A 21,263-nucleotide genomic window follows, 5' to 3' on the forward strand; every position below is an offset into this window, starting at 1 on the left:
TTATGTCTTACAACTTTATGGCCACCCTAAGCATAATCAGTACATTTCAACTTCAAGCATCAAGGTCACTACTAAAGATCTAAAATAATCCTGGTCCAAAAGACTGACCTTGAGAAACTTCCAGCCCAACAATGAAGTCTGATGCTGCCTCCTCACTAGTCAAGCCTTTGACCTCACAGTCCACACAGTAGTCTTCATCCTCTCTTATTTAATTGTACTTACCCAGAATGCACTATTACTAAAACCAGGAAAAAGCCTATTTTCAAATTTTTCCCTCAACTGTAAGAAGAGTATATATGAAATGAAACACTTCCCTATATATCTGTGTGACAAGAGCTCACACAAATTCTTTCCTCCCCATACCCATATAACCCATCTTAGCTGACTGATCCAAAAATAAGGACAAACATGCATGAAGGAACCATAAAGTCTGGGTTTACATTTACTCACCATGATGTAGAGCAGAAGTAAATACAAGAATATTAAAAATTCATACTGGTATAAAACCAGTGTATGTTAGACAAGGTCCATAACAAATCCTAAAAATAATTACAACAGTTGCTGTATTCCAACTATTGAAATGGTTAGATTAACAATAGGTCTTACTTGTCCTGTCATATGACTCATGACATGTATGTGCAATTTCAGCTCCAAGCTGCAAATAATGTCCAGCTTTATCATCTCTGGAACCATCTGCTCCAAGGGCAAACATTCCCCCTGCAAAACAGGTCAAATGGCCCATCTTTCTTTCAAGATGCCCGTTCTTCCACTCCCCAATGAAGGTCAGTCCTCCATTGGACTTTCTGATGAGATGTTTTTCTATGGCCTACAAAGAGATTAAGAGAACTTTCAAATGCTGTTTCACATCCAAGTTTTACACATTAACATTCCTTTATAGAACAAAGTACTGTTTTCAAAACAAGAGTAGTTTTCTTTCAAATTCACTTCTGAGCCCTACAGGAACAAACAGCTATAAGAATATAATTTCAAAGCACACAAAATAATACCCTAACTGCTAATAATGCTAATGACATCTAACATAGGAAAATCACAACATAGAAAACACTGTACTTTTAGTAGAGAATTCACACTTATTTGATGGCTCAAACAGTATTTGTCTAAATGTTAACTCTGGGAAGTACCTATTTGTTGTTCTGTGCGCTCTGTGAGTACTCAGAAAACACATTCATATTGGAAACTTTTGGTCAGCAATATATGCAAATCTGTACTCTCAGTCAGTCTTTAACAGGAGGTGACAGGAATGCTCCAGCCCCTTTCTAGCTTCTCCATAGCAGCTTTCTGATTGCACATTCTCAAACAATGGGTGTTAGAGCAGCTGTTAACAAAAAACTTTATTATTTTATATGTGAGGCAACTGCTGCTTTCTTTTTGCACTTTTGTACCAATATATGTTGTTGCTTGTGACTTATAAATGGCATCCTTCTCTTAGAAGGAGAATAGCTGACCTAACTTTCCAGAGTTTGCAAACTAGATGGAACAACATTTGCTTAAGCCTCTTTCAGAGAGGATCACAATTCCCACCAACCTACTGCAGTATTTACTATGTCTAGCATTAGACAATGAGAAAGCAATGAAAGAGAAGTGCTGGTCTGCATTCCTATTGGGTTAATTCCTTCACTAATACCACTGACAGATCTGAGATTTGTGCTCATGGCAGGATCCAGCAAGAAGAACGCAGAAATTACTGACAGAGCAGAAACCAGTAGGGCTCTGACAGCAGCCAGGGTGGTTGTCTAACCATCATGCAAACTGGCATTGATGACTGCCTTCTGCTGCTAAAGGAGCCTGGTGTGGTTAAATGTACAAGCCTCATTGGTTCTGAAAGTACTGGTACAGGAAATATTTGATCTGCTGAAAACTGCCACTGAGAAGGATTCTAAGATCTGGAGCATTAACTCCATTGATTCCATTACTCTAGACTGTGACAAAACTGATGTTTCTCGACCATACGGTACATAAAATTGAGTCCTCTTTGAAAGAAAGCCACTTTAACCATGAAGAGCAAGAAGGCACAAAAGCATATGGATTCTTTATTTCTTAGAGGAAAGCATTTTTCCCCAAATGTTAAGTGGTTAATGGTTAAAATGTTAAGTGTTATGGTTTCTTTTTCAATTGTATCTTCCCATAACTTCGTAACTCTTGAGGAGTAAATGGTTGCAGAAGCATTTCCAGTGGGACAAAATTGCTGTGGTTAGCACCAGGATAGCCAACAAAGGCTTAATTTATACCCTTCTCCATGAGCTACTCCTCTACTCCAGACTTGCTTTCATGGTTTGACTGAAGAGCATGTTTTAGGTGCAACATGCTCCTCTTCTAAGCAGAAAACACATCTTCTGAATTTGAAAATAACTGCCTGGTAGAAGGGGTAGTTTTTGAAATCTGAAAATCAAGTTCTATCAGCTACTTAATTACTAGGTTCGCTTCTGAGAGTCACAAAGGAAGCATCTCAAGAAGAAAATAAATGCAATTCTCTCAAAATACTTTAATATTCAACAACCCGCTGCCTACCAACTGCAGAAAAATGAAAATTAATATTTACAGTAATTAACAAGGGACAGCTGGGCATTGTTCAGAGCACTGCCTAGCAGATAAGAAAAGTTTGTGCAGGTTGGGATAGATGTGGCATTTGCATCCTGGGCTGGATGGCTGGGGCCACAGAGCACTGCAATAGGTACTGCAAAGCAATGACAGCCAGCTGGACTACAAGGAGTACACACGTACCAGAGTGGACATGTATACCCCAATTCCCAAAGAGAAGATTTAATTCACATCAACTAAGAGATTAACTAATGGAAGATGTTTCCTCAGTCTGTGAAATGCCTGAGCCATAGGGGTGGCTGAGGTCACTTGGTTTGTTCAGCCTAGAGAAGAGACTGAGGGGACACCTCATTGCAGTCTTCAACATCCTCACGAGGGGCAGCAGAGGAAAAGGCACTGACCTCTTCACTCTTGTGACCAGTGACAGGATGTGAGGGAATGGCCTGAAGCTGTGGCAGTGGAGGTTTAGGTTGGATAGCAGGAAAAGGTTCTTCACCCAGAGGGTGGTTGGGCACTGAAACAGGTTCCCCAGGGAAACGGTCACAGCACCAACCCTGACAGAGTTCAGGAAGTGTTTTGACAACACTCAGGCACACGGTGTGACCCTTGGGGTGTCCTGTGCAGGGCCAGGAGCTGGACTCGATGATTCCTGAGGGTCCCTTGCTATTCAGGACATTCTGTGATTCTATGCAAAAACTCAATGTTCTCTATCTGAAGTTCATGTGCTTTTCATGACTACAAAAAATAGCATTTTCTGAGCTGTCTTGCAGCAGTACTTGCTATGTTGTGACAGCCAAGCACACTGCTGAATCCTTCTTTTAGCTACCTAATGCTGTGCAGTAAGAAAGACTGAGGATCAAATTTATGAGCCTAACAGATTAGACTACTCAAGGCAGCAGATCAAAGGGAAGCTTACCTATGCTCCAGCTGATGTGAGAAAAACACTTGAAACCAGACTAGCTGGAAGGCCCACATGATGATGTTGAAAGCAAAGTTAAGAGGCCCATCCTCAGTTTTTATTACCACAAAAATTTCCCAACTAGTTTCACTATTTCAGCTTTTATCACAGCTGTGAATTTACATACTGGGACATGGCAATGAAGTGTCCTTTACAGTGGAAGACTGCGCCCATGTTATACACAAAAGGGTTTTGGATATGCAACTTGTTTGTATTCCTGTTAGGAAGTATGTGGTCACCTGGATAAGACTTCATATGCCATGGATCGGAAACCATGACATCTGAAGAACAGATGCTGCATTTTTCTTCCCCATGATAGCTCCAAGGAATGAGATATCACTGTCTGCTGCAAGACTTTGGAGTGAGGTTATGTTGTCCATCTTCCACTCATCCTGCTGTAATAAGATAAGGGAGTGAAGTGTGGCTGGACAGGGACATTCTTTTAGACTGGTGGGTGATGAGAACATTTCCAACACTGTGCTGTGAGTGGGAGGAATGCATGCTACACCTTTCCCCTTGCTTGCATAAATGATGCAAAGAACTTCTGCTCCACATTTTGAAAAACAAAGAATAAGAAGCGTTAGCTATGGACTGTGGAGGAAGGCCTATATTATAGGCAAGAACAAAAGAATGTTAAGGGCATGGCCTCTTAAAAATATTTAAAATAAAAGCTCACATTGCAGTTATGCAAAGCAAATCCTACTTAATGACTCTTTGCCCATGTCTTTCAATGTCAAGTAGGACCTGGGAGAGACACAAACTCTGAAACAGAGTATGTTCCACAGCACATGAATCAGTACAGTTCATGCAGACTCAAATGTACAGGGTGGATTTAGCTGAGAAAAAGCTGAAGGAACCCTCTGATGCAGGTAATTCCACACATGAAGCAGGGGCAGCTTGGCTTTTTCTCCCTCCTATCCACACTGTGTTTGCAACCTGATCCCAAATTTGCTTTGCTCTGTCTCCATTCAGATTTGCCCATGCAAAATGTCTGCAAGATGGTTTACAGGGAAGAAGATGAATAGGAGAGTTTATTTCCTCTAATTTTGAAGTGCTCACAGTTCAAGAATCAGAGTAAAATATTTCAACAGTAACCACAATGGATGTTAGATATCAACTGCTAAACATTTTTAAACACACAGGACCCAATAAGCTGTATTTTAGTCTATTAAAAATACACAACTAATGTTTTGAACTAGTAATGTAGAATTTAACAAACCCTGGAAAACTAAGGAAGTTCAAAAGGACTGGGAAGCAGACAATGCTTTATCAGTAGTTTAAAAAGTTAATACAACAATCAAATAAAATGAATGATGTGGTTTCAAAAATAAATGTTTGATTGGTGTGTGCATGCTGATACTAGGAATATCATGGATTTGGGGAATTTCTTGGCATTTTACAAAATATTAGTCCTAAACAAATTCAAGGCAGCAAATATGAAGTGGATTAAAAGCTGGTTTGCTAGAACGGTTCAAAGTAAAAAAAAAAAAAAAAAAATGTGAAAAAATCCTTATCCCATGAAGATTCTGCATAGATACTTTATTCAACACTGGCCGGTATTTCTAACAATGATCTCCAAGAAAAATGCTAGAAAAAAATTGCAGATAACACAAAAATTGATGGAACTATAGATAATGACAAAGAAAAAGTCAGTTCTGTAAAATCACTCAAAACAGGTGACAAAACGGGTTTTGCCTGAACAATGTGTTGTAATAGAGATAAGTGTAAGGTCAAACACTGAGGAATCAGGAATGTAAATCACAGTGGTAGGGAAGCAGTAAATCAAAAAGATTATAACCAGCTTCAGAATAAAGCAACTGGAAAGTGGATGATTGTGTGAGGCAAAGGTTAAGAGTGCAAATAGCGCTCCTGGCTGGATGAAGAGGAGAAAACTGAGAAGGAATCAGTTAGAAGAATCACATTAGAAGAACGCTTACATTGCTGTCTCCATACTGAAGATGCTGGAAAGTACATAGAAAAAAGGTTAAGAAATAATTCAAAATCTGTTTTATATTGTGAGACCAAAAATAAAAAAAACAGCATTTTTCCTTCAGGAGAGAATGCCTACTTGATAGTAACCAGCTACATGGTGCAGATAACCCACTAAAACAATGCAGAGAAGGAAAAAGTCAAAGCACCTGGAAGTCAAATGTAATCAGATTCAGATCAGGAATAAGAAATATTACAGCTTCAAAGCAATTTTGTACTACAACTTTCACTATATATCTTTAAAAATGTGACTTTTGAGAACTCCAGGAACAGGTGTTTTCCTTTAGAAGTCTGACTGCACTACAACTAGGCTTTAAAAACTTATGTTGAAAGCAACAGGGCATGCACAGATCATGGAATACATTAGGCACCAACCACACGTCTGCAATTGGATGAGACTACACAGTCCCTGCTGCTGTTGGTACCACAGCATGTGACTCAAACCAGCTCAGTTGCTCTCTATGTGTCTAAACTGCAGCAGAGGAATGGTGGCATAGTGGGCACCACTAAGAGATGCTGCTAAGAGAGGATGGGGAAACTGGGAAAGTAGGAGCTGGGCAGCAAAAAGCTCAGAGCCACCACAGAAAGGCCCCCACCCCAAATCCCATGGAACCATCCTGCAGTACTGCCCTGCTTGGGGAAGCACGTCTTGATCTGTGACAGGGAGTAAGACCGTATCACAAAAGAACCACAGAGCAAGAAAGCGCTATGGACTGTATTTTACAAGATAAATATGGAATATAACATGTAAATGCCTTAGAAAATAATGCAAAGAATAAAACAATTTGGGACTTCAGGTCCTAGAATGATGAATTCTCAACACTGGAAAAAAGTGACTTGATTGTTCTGCACACATCTCAAGGTTGCTGGATCTAATAAATGAGAGCTTGGGCTTTTACATTACATCATTTGGGACAAGCTGATTATTTTTAGCACAATAATCTGCATCACATGTATTCCACAATAATACTTTTTGAACTACTCAGAGTGAAAGCTAGTATTATTCATCACTTGATTTCTTAAACTTACATAATCAAAACAAGTCCTGTGGTTGGTGGTGGTTTTCCTGCCTAGTTTTTTGGGGTTTTTTATTTAAAAATTTATTTTTCTTAAAATCATTAAAGATGGTTCCACTGTATTGGAAAACTCAATGAATTATAATCACCTCAATTGCATCGTCGTACATTTTCCTTGCCTCCGTGTCCGTCTTGTCTGACATAAGCCAGGCTTTCAATAAATATTCATAAAAACTGTCTCCCAGCCCGCCCACGGATGTGTGATCTGTAGAAGGAAAAGAGGGAAGAAAACAAAAAAAGGTTGAAGTTGTTATGTAATAGCACCTTAAATTTATTCAAAACATAAACTTATGTTTTTAAGGCCTACTGTTGTAGAATTATAAACATTTTTAGCCTGTTTAGCAGGACAAAGCTGCACTGCACTCTTTCCCCTCCAAACTTACATCATAGGCGTAGAACCTTCTTGTACGTGTTCCCTATTTGTCATTGTGCACAGGCTACCCTTCATATCAAAAATGTACTTTAACCTCTGTTCTTAGTTCATTCCAAAGAACCTAACAGTTTTGCTGCTAGGGTTTGGGGGGTTTAGTTTTCAGGTTTTTTTAAGGTATATGTGAAAAAAGTATGTAGAAAACCTCCTAAGACCTCTGTATCCAGGATGCAACCAGGTCATGTGGCTGGCTACAAACTGCCATGAACAACACAGAATCCGATCTTTCCAGGAGATGTTTATTTCTAACAGGGTAGTTACTTGACAGACTAATGAATTCCTCAAACTAAATGTTCTTACTGAAATTATTTTAGTCAAAAGGGAAATAAACTACCTTTGCCATGTACAACACAAGCCCTGCTCTGTTCCACTGTGCCTAAGCAGCTATGCAGAGCTGTGCCATGTGCCACAGGGTAAGGCTGATTCACTATTAGAATCCACCAGCACATAAACCGAACTGCCTAACACACAGGTTTCTTTTTTGTCCCCTTTTTTTCCTTTTTCTTTTTTTTTTCTTGCAGAGGTTGCCTTTCAGAAATAGTGTCACTGCTATTCTGTGCTGACAGACCACTTGAGAACTATTTGTTTCTCTTTGGCTGAACTATCATACATCCCCACAAAAAGCCTACTGACGGTCTGACAGCCTTGGAGCTCCTATTCCAACCAGGGTAAGCACTCAGTACACTCTTCATTCAAAAAGCAGCACTCTGTGAGATTTACTAAATGACTCCAACCAGAATACACATAACCTTTTCCTTCCTAATGTTACAGCCCTCAAAACAGTGGCACCAGAAGAGTCTTAGATTCCTGAAGCTAGGCGAGGGAAATGTTTAACACCAACATTGTCACAATGCCAGAAATTCACTGCCCTAAGCATGGCTGGTTGAGTCATGCAAGTACCCTTTTACCAGGTAAAGAAAAGATTTGGTACTTCCTTTTACAAAATACCTCAAAAAAGCGGTATTATTCACAGTTCTTCTGGGATAAAGGTGTAAAAGAGAGGTTGAACTCTCCTTCTGTTCTTTTTTCCTTCAAGCACCACCCTACCACAGCATGTCTGCTCATCTCTGAAGATGTGAGTAGGAGGTTAGAGCTGGTAGATGTTGCTAACCTAACTCTTCTAGCTGCCTCTTGGCTCCTCTTGGCTCCTCTGCTACTTAAAAATGGATTTCTAAACAAAGGAATGGTCAAGTGGAGAGCCTGTAGCTTTCCCATTTAGTTTCGAGTTGTAAATGTGAAGCAAATTACTTCATGCCCTTCTCTTAGACGACAGCATCTCCTTCACTGCCTTTTCACGCGCAGTTACTCAGTGATTATGAGTTTTCTTAAGCTTTCTCACTCTGAGCTGTAAGAGGACATCCAGGTCGTGAGTCTCTTACATAAACACAAGGGCTAGAAATTACTCCTTCAGTGTACAACTACATTCTTAAGTAGACACAAGAAGCAAGGGTCTGTGGTTTTCAGAAAAAGAAAATTTAAAACCACAGACTATCCCAAGACTTCAAAGCTACAACTCATGCCAGCACTGCTCAGGGACTGACTTCACAAGAGGCAGTTTAAAACTACTTCTGTTAAGCTGCTGCCTCCTCCCAAGCTGAGCTTTGTCACTTGAGTCAGGGATGATCCTCAGCCACATCTCCTTGACAGGTGCACTCAGGTCCCAACAAGGACAGGCTGTTGAACCCTCAGCAGGGTTCGTCTTGTAGTAGGCTCTAGCTGGGTTTGGGACAGGAAAAAGCAGGAAAATGAGTGGAAAAGGTTTACTTCCTAAACAGAGAAATTCACATTCCAGGTGTGTTTCAAAAGTCAATTATCAGCAACATGTCCCATTTCACGTCTACTTCTTCAGCCAATCATTTGAGAACTGTCCTTCTCTTCTGTCAGCAGCTCTTCTCCTCCACATTGCTTCTCATCTCAGACAACAGTATAGGGAACATAGTAACCAGAAGCATCAGGGGACACAGGACTCAGAGCCATCCCCTAGAGAGCCTTTTTTTGCACCTTCTTTGTGCAGAGAACAGGGCTGCTCAAGCCTCTCAGATTCAGATCCTCCTACCACTCAGCAAGTAGAGAAGCACATGGTAAGAAACTAAGGCCTTTCAAAGGCCTGGAAACTCCCAGCAGCAGTGTTTTCCTTACTCCTTTTTTGCATACCTCACTCCAGCTCTGACCTGCCAAGACTTTTCAAGGCTCCTCTCTCACTCAGCAGTGGGCTACTCCACACCCCAGCTGATGCCTTTCACAGCTGGACCAGAGGGAAGACCTGTCAGAAAAGGCAAACTGATCCTGTTCCTTCTCTTCAGCAGCAGGAAAGGGACATACGAAATATTTCTGGTGGGAACACATGACAGTATTTCAAGGGAGCTGGCTGCATCAAGATACAGCTGTCTTTATGTCCCTGACCCCTCCTCATCCACAAAAATAGACAAAAGAGGATGGAAATGAAAAGTGATAGAAGTGAAAAGGAGGCCAATGCAGCAGCTGAACTGAGGTTTAAATGCAGTGAGTTTTCCAACTTCTGCAGGTGCATTAACTGTGCCCTGGCAAGGTCTTCTTCAGGTTTTCTGCCTAGTGTCTGAAGGTGTTGCTAAAGCAGAATTTGCTGCATTTTATAAGAACTATAAGTAGAAATGACTTAAAACACAGTTTGTGACAGATTGTGGGTCTTTGACAACTTGCTCTCACCTAGAGTGGAAATGCTTAAGAAATATTTCCAAGATTCCTTAGCAAATATATAACTGGTGGAAACTGTAGATTTGGGTCATTGCATATCATTCTCTCCTAAAAAGAAAGCTCCCTACCCAAACTTATCAGAAGGTCCATGGTGATTATCACCTTCTCCTGCTATTTAAGCTATAGATCAGATGGATTCAAAGATTTAACTCAGCTCAACTCAAAATGTTTTGCTCAGAAAAATGTTTCACACATAAAATATACTGATATTTTCAAACTGGCCCTAACCTTACCTGTCAATCCAGAGTACTAAAAAAGAACAACCTGTGAATTCAAGGACTGAGCTTACAATAGCATCTTGGCACTGAGTACTCTCCTCAGTAAACAACTGAGAAGATAAGCATTAAGTTTATAAGCACTTTGAACATTTAAAAATGGATTTGTTTTTCACATATTTGATCTACAAGAATCATTTAATTACCTCTTTGTCACATAAAGATTTTTATTATTTTTACAGTGAAATCCTGAAGTAGAATTCATTCCAGATTAAGACAAATATAGCAAAAACAAGTATGATAGCACAACAAATGTGGCTGAAGCCACATATTCTGTTCAATGTATACATTTTTAGACCATTTGTTCCTTCAAATCAAGACAAATTCAGATATTTTCTTCAGTCCTCATTTTTTCAAATGTAGGCCCAGATGACTGGGCAAACATAAAAGGATTCCAGTCAAGGATTGCTTTGGAATTCTTTTAAAACTGAAAGACACAGTAGCTGCAGTTGGAAAGAATACCTTCAACTTTGCAAGCAAAAGCAATTACAAGAAACCCTGTACTTTTTCTCATTTGTCACACTTGAAAGCATACTGTGTGCAAACCTGTGCAGTCGGTCTGTTTGTAAGGATTCTTCTTGCCAAAAAGAGACAAATAAAACCTTCATAAAAAGACAATGATATTTCAAGTTTATAGCAATAGTTTTGCTCAGCTACCACAAAAGATTTGCATCCTGTTAAATATTGGCACTTTTCTTCTTAATAAACACCACTCAGCTGTAAACAAAAAACCCTCAATGAACAACAATCAATTTCAGAGCAATACTTTGATGAGTTTTTAATGTATTGATAAAAGATCTATACTTAGTAACATGTTGTGTCTCAGCTAATATGCCAAAAACCAGATCTCTTTCCCACAGACTGAGAGGGGGACCTTCTTTTAAAATCTCACACCATCATTATCTAATATTCCTAAAGATAGTTTCACTCCAAATGATCTTATTGGTATCAGCAATCCCTGAGCTCTCTGCTGACACAGTCTCCCCTGACAAGAAGCAGAACAGCACTAAACCACAGCAGCAGGAGGTCAGACAAGGGTGCACGCAGTCTCACTGAAATGCCACTGGATCTCAGCTCCAGAGAGGAGGGAGGATCTGCAATGCTCTGGTGATTTGTTCCCTGTAAGCGAAATTCTTTCTTTACAAATCTGGGGAGACTTTTTTTTCCACAAACAGCTCTTCAAAGCATAGGCAACAAGGTTCCCCCTCCTCAACGACAGGTGATGCACTGAGATGGATCTGGCTGTTCTTTCTCTACAGGACTAATTTTTGGGTTCAGTTGCAGATAACATGGATATTATGCATCACACAGCTCATTCTCATTTCTCATATCCAGACCTACCTAATATCTGTAAATAACTTCCTCCACAGCAAGCCAGTTTCCACATGAATGGCAGTGGTTCCCAAGAATATGGTTACGGCCACAAACTGCAAGTTACCAACACGTGCCACTTTCTTTTGTTTACAGGGAAAGTTTGGTTCAGTGAGCAACAGCATGTTTCCCACAACAACTGAAAGCCCCCTAAAGATAACATTAATAATGAAGCCTGCTCTAATGAAGGTCTACCTGCTCTCTAGAGCAAACTGAAGTTGTGCAAATTATTTTTAAGCAGATGGCTTCAAGTAGTTAACAGCAGCTTAATGAGGCAAATTAAAAACAGTTCATGATTTGCTAAACCCTCTCTGCTTTGTGCCTTAATTGTTCAATTGTCATTTCTTGGCAAGGAGCAAGAATAAAGAAAGAAGCCAGGCATTGTTTTAAAGACAGCACGTCATGTCAGGGCTGATGCTGTAGTCCCAACACCTGAGGGTGAGGCTTCCTGCTAGCCAGGAGCACACTGGGAGCAAGCCACTGCCCCTCCCTGACCGCAGGGCACATCCGCCCGAGGCAGAAAGCTTCTGCATCGCTTACTGCACATGGAATAAAAAAGATGAAATACAATACTGAGCAGAAGTATGTTTAGTATGCATAGGCTGCCCTACGGGAAAGCAAGACAGTGAGATAACACTGGAGCAGTGCATAAGCACAAGCAGGTGGAGATGAGGATCGACTATGCCCACAGTATATTGAATTCACAAACGGCAACTACAACACTGATTCAGTGTTTTGAACTAGAGACAGAGAGAGAACAACTAAGCAAAAAAATAGTAATTTGGCTATTTGTAAATTCCAATCTTGGAACTGTAATAGTCACTTGTGACTTTAAAATAAAGTAGAACTCACTAAAACTTGTGCTATACTCAGTAGACTGGAAATGCCAAGATAAACAAATCACTGATTCATTTCAACCAAGAGTAGTAGTACAGAACTACTCGGCAACAAAAGAAGGAAGCAATAAAAAGGGAGGCTGATATTACTCAAGGATCACAAACTGACAAGAAATACATCAGAGAAGAAGTTCAAGAGTGGAAAAGTTAAGTGACCAGGAGGGGGTAGCAAAGTGATTAAGCTAATATTAACTTTCATTAAGAAACCCACACAGCCCATCACCATTAGTTGTTCTGGCCTGCACCAACTGGCCTTACACTGCAGGAGACCTCTTTCTCCATGCAGGAAACTTTCAAAGAATTGTTTGTCTCTTTGTCTTCAGACTGGCTCTGATTAAATTTCAGTTCAATCTTTACTTCATGTAGTTGGGTTTACTTCTCCTCAGCTGCTCTAAATAGGTGCAAGCTCTCCTTCTAATCCTTTAATCCAGAAAGCTGAGGCCCTGGAAATTGCAGCTGTTGCAATTCACAGCAGAAATTCAACCTAAGGATGTCATAAGCCATAGTGGTTGGCTTAAAAGTGCAAACACTTGTAAACTAACTGCAGCAGAGGCAGCCCTGATAAAAGGAGGTGGAGGTGCAGTTTTAGTCAAATATAAACTATTTATCACTAAGGAACACATTACCAGCATGAGAATTTTTCTGAAAACAAGGTCTCACATAACAGAACTGCATTTGAAGAAAGTAAGTAAAGCATTTATCAGTTGGGAGGAAGCTGAACAGACACTGCTTCCCATTCTACAGCCTCGTGCCACAACAGAAGCAAGCAACACGAAACACCTCGCTCTGCTCCTCCCAGCCTGGGGGTGCAGATCACGACTGCTCAGCACACACAGCTCTGGAGAACAGAGCAACTGAACTCTAAATACTCCAGATGGAGAAACTAGATGTGAATATTTTAACAAGGCTTGGAAAAATATGGATGGTTCTTGAGTTCCTTAACTGTACTCTTTGAAAAAACAAACTTTAATCTGAATAGAATCACATTCCATTTCTAGCTTCACTTAGAGATGGCTAAAGCATTTTTGTCAAAGTTGTTTAAAGAAATCCAAACAAAACAGCTTGAGGCAGACAGAATACTCCAGTTGGAAGAACTGAAGTCTGACAGCTACAAGAAACTGAAAACACAATCACTTAATGAAAAGCATTAAGCAATCTTAATTATAAGTGCTACCAGTTTCTCATAGAATAAGCAAAATGACTTCCTAGAACTGTAAGGACTATCAAACTAAAGATTAAAAATGGCTAAGCTTTCACAATTCAAGTGTGTCCAAAGACAACAAAAGTACTTTGAAACAGACCAGCAAGTATAACTACACCTAACTAATACACATATTTAGGTAACTAATGTTCTCAGAATCAAAACACTTCTTTAGACTGAATGTAATTTATGATTCTATGATGTCAAAGGAGTATCCTAATTTGGTATCTACAACAGACTGCACTTTCACTCCCAGGAATTCACAGCTGGAACAAACATTTTCTTTTTTTTTTTTTTTTTTTGTATTCAAACCTTCCTGAAACATCAAAACATTCCAGCTGTTATTTATAATTCTGTAAAGATTTAGGTCATCTCTCAGAAGACATGTTCAGGAATTAAACAACAATCAACTAAATACACCAAGTCCACATGCTAAAATTAGAAACACATTAAATCCTTACCTCAGTGTGTTTACTGAGAAGTGGTCTTTTATCACCTGAAGTTGTCTTTTCAAGATTATTACACTCGCCCACAGAGCCACCCAAATGAAGCACACCTGCTTCTCAGCCAAGTGTAGAGTCACTGTAAATCCCAACTGTGTGGGAAGCCTTAATGAAGCCACTGGGATTTGCAGTGGGTTGATGGGAAGTCACATGCATGTTTGTCTCTGATGACTTTTTTTTACTTGACAAGGTGGCTGCAAAAAGCAGCTAAAAGGGATAACATCACCTGCTGCAAATGTGCCCACAACCCAAGGAGTCCCTTTTTAATAAGAGACCATACATAGGGGGATTGACAAGCTCTTAAGATCATTACACCCTTTAGTTTATTCACCTTAATATTCCCTGAAGAGCTCAATTCTCCTCTTGAAGATTAAAAAGAACATGAGAGAGGGAAACCTTTATTAGATTAAATCTAGTCCAACGCTCATCTGTACCAAATCAGCTGGCAAACCTACTGTCAACAACTTCACCCTCTCCCTTCAAGTTGTATAAAGACATGGCAGTTTATATATTTACATATGTATGTATGTATATATATCCCACATGGAAGCTGACAGTCAAAAGTGATTCCAAGAAGCAAGGAAAGACACTCCTCATTTTTGATGCACTTTTGGATTACACCACATGCAATATGAACCCAGGCTACTCTTCCTGTTTCTTTCTCCTAAACTTCAGTCTATGTATCTCTTATTTTTCTTCTCATGACAGATGCCTGAAATGGCACACGCAGCCACCTGAAGTTTTGATCACTCTGTACGTGCTGGGAAATTGTGCTAATTGTAAGACTTGTTCAGCCCATGCTCTGTGACTGAGACGGAGCTACCACACTGTATGTGGACTGCATTCATCACCACCCCTCTCTTACTTCTGACCAGATAGGTCATATGGGACCATATCTGCAAGATCACACAGATCTCCACGTTGAGATGGTATTTTAGCTTGCTGCTACAAGGATAGTCCAGCTTCCAATGGAACTTCAGGATTAAAAGAAGCCATTGGTAAGATACATTCAATGTTCACTGAACAGAGCTATAGACCCTCTCTTCTCAATGTCACCTAACTGGAAATGTTTCTCATGTGACCACCAACAGGTACATCTCCACGTAGAACGCAGAATATGAAGTCTCACGTACTGAAGACAGAATGAAAAGAAACATGTCAGATGTGACAATAGATGAGTCATCCAAATTTGCCAGTCGTCTAGAGAGCATTGATAGAAACACTCAGGTGCACAGCCTCCAACAAGTGATAGAGAAGGAATAAAATAAAAACAAGGAAGTTTAATAAGGCTGTAACAAGTTTGTAACTGGACTTTGATAGGCTTCCCTTTTGTAAGAAATAGTAAGTCAAGAATGGTTCAAAAATGCAGCTTTAGGCATATAATTATCAAAGAAATAATGAGATTCCACAGGAAATCAAACTCTAAAAACTCACAGAGCATGTGTCAAAGGATAATTTTTTACTCCCCAATCATTTTAAGTGAATGTCTTCAAAGCCATCAATGTAAACTTTCAAAAATATCAGGCAGTACCCTAAACATGTCCGATTTCTTTAATACAGGTGAATTTACTGAATTCACAGTGAGAAAAATAAATGGAAAAGCTGCTGTGGGACAAATTACAAATTCTGGATATTGATGCACTCCCCACCAAGATCATGCTCTAAGAGTACAGCTTGGTGGTACATCAAAATGAAATATTCATCTCTTTGCCCAGCTACATATGCAAGCATTCTCAAAACCCAGTTATACCATATCCATATCCTTTCTTTAGGAACTATTTATAGACACTCCTTTTCAAATGCGTAATTCATATACATGTTTAACCTTCCAATAACACTAGAATCTTTAACACACTAAACAAAGCTTTTATTTGTTCACCTTTTTCAGCATCTTGCTCAGCAGACCAACAAAATGTCTTAAGTTTAGTCTTATAAAAGCATGTTCCCTGTAATGCACAGTTCTGTTGCATTTTGTAAAATAAAGTTTTAACAGATTATCTTGCTCTTGGCTTCTAATGAATAAACAAATTTGAATGCAGCTTTTTCTTGGAACACAGCTAATTACATTTGTACAAGGGTGCAAAGCAAAAGGGCAAGGGGAATTCCCCAGCAGAGATTACACAGATTATTTTCTATTCAAAACACATGCATGTTTCTAAAGACAGAACACCACAAAATAAATTGGAGAGTAAAATTAAGGACACCTGCCAAGATAGGAAAAAAAATGCAAAGAACCAACCCCCCCCCCACCTCCTCATCTGCAACAGCAAGCCTACTGCTGGAAGCCAAGAAATAATGTTGTAATTTTATTTGTTCATAATGTGATAACCTGAAAGCAGATTTCAAATTGAAGAATCTACATAAATAAATGCTTACACCAATGGCCGAACTAACTATCACACACTAACTATCACATATCTCAAGTTCTATAAATGATGTTCCAAACACAAATTTAAAAAAGCAATTTACTTGCTAAATCGAATAACTGTGCAAAAATGCAGTCAGGTTGGGAACTACTCTACAAGTATTTTTACAATATGCAATTATTTTAATTCTGGACCATTTCTACTTAAGTGAGAGAAAATCTTTTCCTTGCACTGAAGGGGAAAAATAATCATCTGAGAGTTAAAGTATTAGAAATTTTTATTCACAAGTCCAAATAGCAAGTAGTTATCTGATGAGTTTTGGAAAATACTTTGGAATATACAGGGTTACTTGACTCAATTCCCTTTGCTGCTTCTTAGGTTCTGGATGTTTTGCCAGAACTTGACATTACGCTTCACATTTTTATTTTTCCTGACTCATGGCATCGCTAGTTTCTTTAAAGAAGGTACAGGTATTAATAGACATAATTTAAGATACCCCTTGTGCTAAGCAAGGCATGTAATAAATAAATAAGGGTAGGAGAGAGAATGCAAAGTATCTTCATAGTTAAAGGAGATTATGAGCAGCTTCAGCTGGCAAAGACAGGTTTTCCAATACTAGCATCTTTTCACTATCTCTAACTACATTATTAACCTGTTAATTTATGATACAATTACATTTTTATCTGAAATATTTATCTGCAGTATTTCTTTAATCTTTTGAAAGACTACTTCATTCTTCAGTATGATTCACTTCACCTTGCAATCTGCAAGGGTTTTCATCTCCCAGAGGCAGGTGTAAAGACTGAAAAGGTTTCTTGATTAATTTTAAAAATGAAAGGCCCAATAACTGATAAATAAATCAGTATCTGGAGTTCTATCTCTGTAGCACCCTTGAAAGCTTGCATTCAAGAGACCCACTCTCCCTATGGATCAGCTAGAGCTCACACTGTCAGGACAATACCCTTCAGCTAACATGCTGATTATTCTCAGTGTTCACACTCTCACACAGGGGATACGCAGAATGTGACAGCACCTTCCTCATCCAAAAGTGTCTGCAGATGAAAGGGGCTGGTAGAGCTGAATGGCAGAGCTCAGGGGCTGATGGTGGGTCACAGGGCCCTAGGTTTATGCGCCAGTAACTGAAAACACCCGTGTGTGCTTGTTTTTCCCAGTGAATTTAATCCTGAGTGCATGTGTAGCTCATTAGCAAACTCCCAGCTGGACAGCAGGAGACCTGCATCAGAAACAACCCAAGCGCTGTGCTGATCGCTGCATAAGAGGTCCAGGGTGCAAGCACAGGTATTGGACAGACTGAGAGCCTTTGCTAATGTTTGAAGGGTCCATGAGCATGAGGAGACTTGTGAAGGGTGCAATCCCCTGCATCTGTTTGACAGTGAACATAAGGAGGAAGATCAAAACCTGGCTATCTGTGGGTATGTTGCAGGTGAGTTGTGGCAGTACTACACAGGGGTGCTACAAAGGCGGGGCTGTTGGTGGCTGTCTGTGTGGGCAGCTGCAGCAGTGTCCTCTTAATGCATGTGTGCACCTCTCTGCAACACGTCCTGAGCTTCGCCACAGCCAAACTGCAAACAGGAACTTCAGCAGTCACATCCATCAGACAGGGATGGAGAGACCTGGACTTGGCTGGGCTTCAAGAGCTGGGAAGGAGGAATCCCCAGGTCTTGGAGCCTACTGAATGCAGCAGTTTTCTTACCATCTTTAACTGCGTTACATATATTTACAACAAATTAATTTTCACTTTTCCTTTAAATTCTGAAAAGTAAATATAGACAGATGGTGCTATGTATTTGATACAATACCACATCACAAATGAAAATAGATAGGATGTATTGCTCATGGTTTGTCTATTACCTGCAAGAGTTTAAATTAAGCAGTTTGGTTAATTACTTAGCTCAGCCCAAGGGCATTAGCCTAAAACCAGCTGTACGGGCAGGCATAAAAAACCTGGAATAATTGCCCAGCATTTCCACTGATTTAATGACAGTAATTTAAAATCATTTTGGTTTTTTTTTTTTCCATGTTTGAAAATTGCACCATTTTAAAAGAAGTGTAAATCTAACACAAATAAATTAAATGCATAGAAGCCTTCTACAAGTAGTATTTTAAAATCAAAAGTGCTTGGTTTAACTTAAGCAATTATTGTTGAAAATCAAAGACCACCTGAAGAAAATGCAATATGCACATCCAACAAGGTATTTGCTTAGGTTTATTTAAAGGCCAGTCTCCAATACAAGCAACTGGGAAACAGAGGATGTAAGTTCCTCCCATTCAGCCACCTGGGTTGTGCCTCTACCTACTCTGTGCAGGACGCTGCAAGAAAGTGAGAACATCACCAGAAGGTGCTAAGGTAGTGCATGTAACAGGCTAAATACCTGCGTGAATCTTCTTACTGTCTTTAAAGGAAAGCTGTCACTTTGACCTGGAAGACACCATTTAAATTTAGTGCATTTAATACTCATATTACACGTGATCAGTATCACATTGTCAGTGAGTCCTTGTAAAGATGGTGACAGAGTGTCCCCCACCAGGCTTTTAACTTCGGCTACTTGCAAGTCTGATGGAGGGGCGTGTTTTCTGTAAAGAGACATGAATAAAGCACCAGAGAATAGACTGCAGCCTGAATGTTCATCACATCAGCATTTAGTGGTGACAAATTCAGTGTCTGCTGCTACATTCCTAATAGCGGTGCTCCACCCATGCACTGTAAATTCACATGCTAGCTTACTTCACAGCAGCTTGTTACTGTGTAATAAACTAAGGTGTAGTAAACACATAAGATTAACACAGAATGACATTTCTGCTTGTTTTCTTGCATATGGAAGCCATATTTGGCCTAAACCCCAACTTTAGTTAAACTGACAACTCTCTTAGTAACCAATCCAGGTAACTCCATACGTAGCCCAGGTGCAGGAAATGAGATTTGAAGTCAAGAGTAATTAGAGTTCCCCTTCAGTAACATTATTATTTGCAAGAGATGTTGGAACCAGATGAAATTCAGTAGTTTATTCTCAGTGTTGGAAAGCAAAAAGGAAGAATGCCCAATTTACAGAAATGTGCAAACATGAGTGGCGTGCCCTGACTTTGCAATACTATACAGATTTGGCATTTCTTTTGTTATTGCTCTTCTAGTTGGTATGCTGATCTAACGTGTTTCCAAATGCAAATTAAATTTTCGCAACATATTTTAATTTTTTAAGAAATCACTTTCCTTCAGTTCAAATCAATTTCCATAATTCTGAAATCCCTGCTTTTAATCAACTTTCTGTTGTATCTGCTTAGGAGGCTTCTCTAGAAAGTACAGTTACTGCTTTTGAAAATAATCTAATTCGAAGTTCTGATGCTCACACCAAACCAACCACTCACCATGTGTAAACAAAAAGCTAACAAAGTCAACTGAAGGTTAATGTGAGAGGTTAGAAAATGCTTCCTGCCAGCTATTTTCCTTTCAGTCTTAGAGAAACTGAAACCCCAAAGCAGAATTGTCATAAAGAACTTGTTCCTACTGGACCATCACCTTAGCCCATAAGTAAAAATGGAATCTGTCAACATTCCTGTGGGCATTATAGCTCTGCCTTCTAGGAAATGCCCCAGTGAGCTGACAAATCCTGAGCTGAACCCATTCAAAAGCTGTCATGACCCCTATGCTGTAATAATACCTGCACATTATAAGCTTAAACCCAAATATTTACCCATCATTTTCCTCCTCCTGGGTATAATGAACCCCTTTGCTGCTACACAGCGTTAAGTGTCCAGTTGTATTACAAAGCACTTGGATTGGAAAGGATGGGGATTTAGCAATGACCAGTAAGCCATTCACCCAGTAGTTTTTAGGACTGGGGTTTACAGCATTCAAGAGGAAAGAAATGATGGGATGAAGTAGTAGTCCCTGCTCAGTCCTGCCTGCTGTGGCTTCAGACCCTGGCTGCTGCTGCCTCCTGAGGCAGGCAAAAAAAGAAAGGAAGTAATCTGTCACCAGAATCCTTCTGCAAGGGCTATGTCAAGTGCATTAAATGCAAATGAAAATTCATATTAATTAAATTGTAATTACTTCAAAGACATGGCTATAGATTAATGTCACACCGACATAATGATTTGACTCATCTCTACAACTTGTTAAGAACCTGGAAGCAATGGTCACATCCTTCTTGATGAAATCATTATTACTAATTGACTGGTAAGTTACTTCACTGATTATAACTTTTCAGGGATGTGTAACAGAAACATTGACTGGTTTAAATGAAAAAGCCTGTCTTTCTAAGCTCCAGCAAAAGAACAAGTGAAGAAGATGGTCTGCATGTCTGAGGGCAGTGTCCCCAGCACATCATTCCCAGCAGTGAAACCGCAGAACGTGCTATTTATACTGAGATCAAAAGGCCTGCACTCTGATAAATCAAACCCCAGCAGAAATGACTCACTGGGCCCTGCATCCTCACATCAGAAGTATGTCGACAAGGTTGCAGCATATCACATACACCACTCCCCTTCTCCTAACCCAAGAAGAGCATTTTGAGCATACATTTAAACAAGGCAAACCAGACAAGAAAAAGCAACATGGCCAAACATTCATGGAGGCTAAGACAGAAATATTCTGAGGCACAGAAAAACCCCATAACAATTGCTGACCCCCAAAAGGCTTGAAAGACCTTTACAAAAGCTAGCTCATCACCATTTAAGAACCCTGGATATGCAAAGAGGGCTGGGGGGTACATTGAACCAAATGTAAACGTAAAAGTACATTGAACCAAATGTACCTTTGGTTAAACCCCACAAAATTAGGGTGTGCCTAGGCTCCTTGTGCAAACAGCTCTGAGAAGGTATCAATATAGCCTATCAAATATCAAGGTAGAAGGTATCAAGAATTTTCCACAAGGTTCTTTTTGCAAGT

General features: G+C 39.7%; 1 protein-coding gene across 1 annotated transcript in view; it reads right to left on the reverse strand.

The window, feature by feature from the left end:
- The window catches only part of MAN1A2 (mannosidase alpha class 1A member 2), a 106,248-nt gene that overhangs the window by 21,241 nt on the left and 63,744 nt on the right, over positions 1-21,263 (reverse strand). The window contains exons 8-9 of the mRNA XM_042031400.1: positions 6,672-6,787; positions 607-826 (exon numbers count right to left, since the gene is read on the reverse strand). Of these exons, the coding sequence (XP_041887334.1) occupies positions 607-826; positions 6,672-6,787 (336 nt within the window). The remainder of the gene's footprint in view (positions 1-606; positions 827-6,671; positions 6,788-21,263) is intronic.

Source organism: Corvus kubaryi, unplaced genomic scaffold, assembly GCF_017639235.1.
Source record: "Corvus kubaryi isolate FWS band 111438036 unplaced genomic scaffold, C.kubaryi_AGA036_p1.0 37341, whole genome shotgun sequence".
In the NCBI taxonomy this organism is placed as follows: domain Eukaryota; kingdom Metazoa; phylum Chordata; class Aves; order Passeriformes; family Corvidae; genus Corvus; species Corvus kubaryi.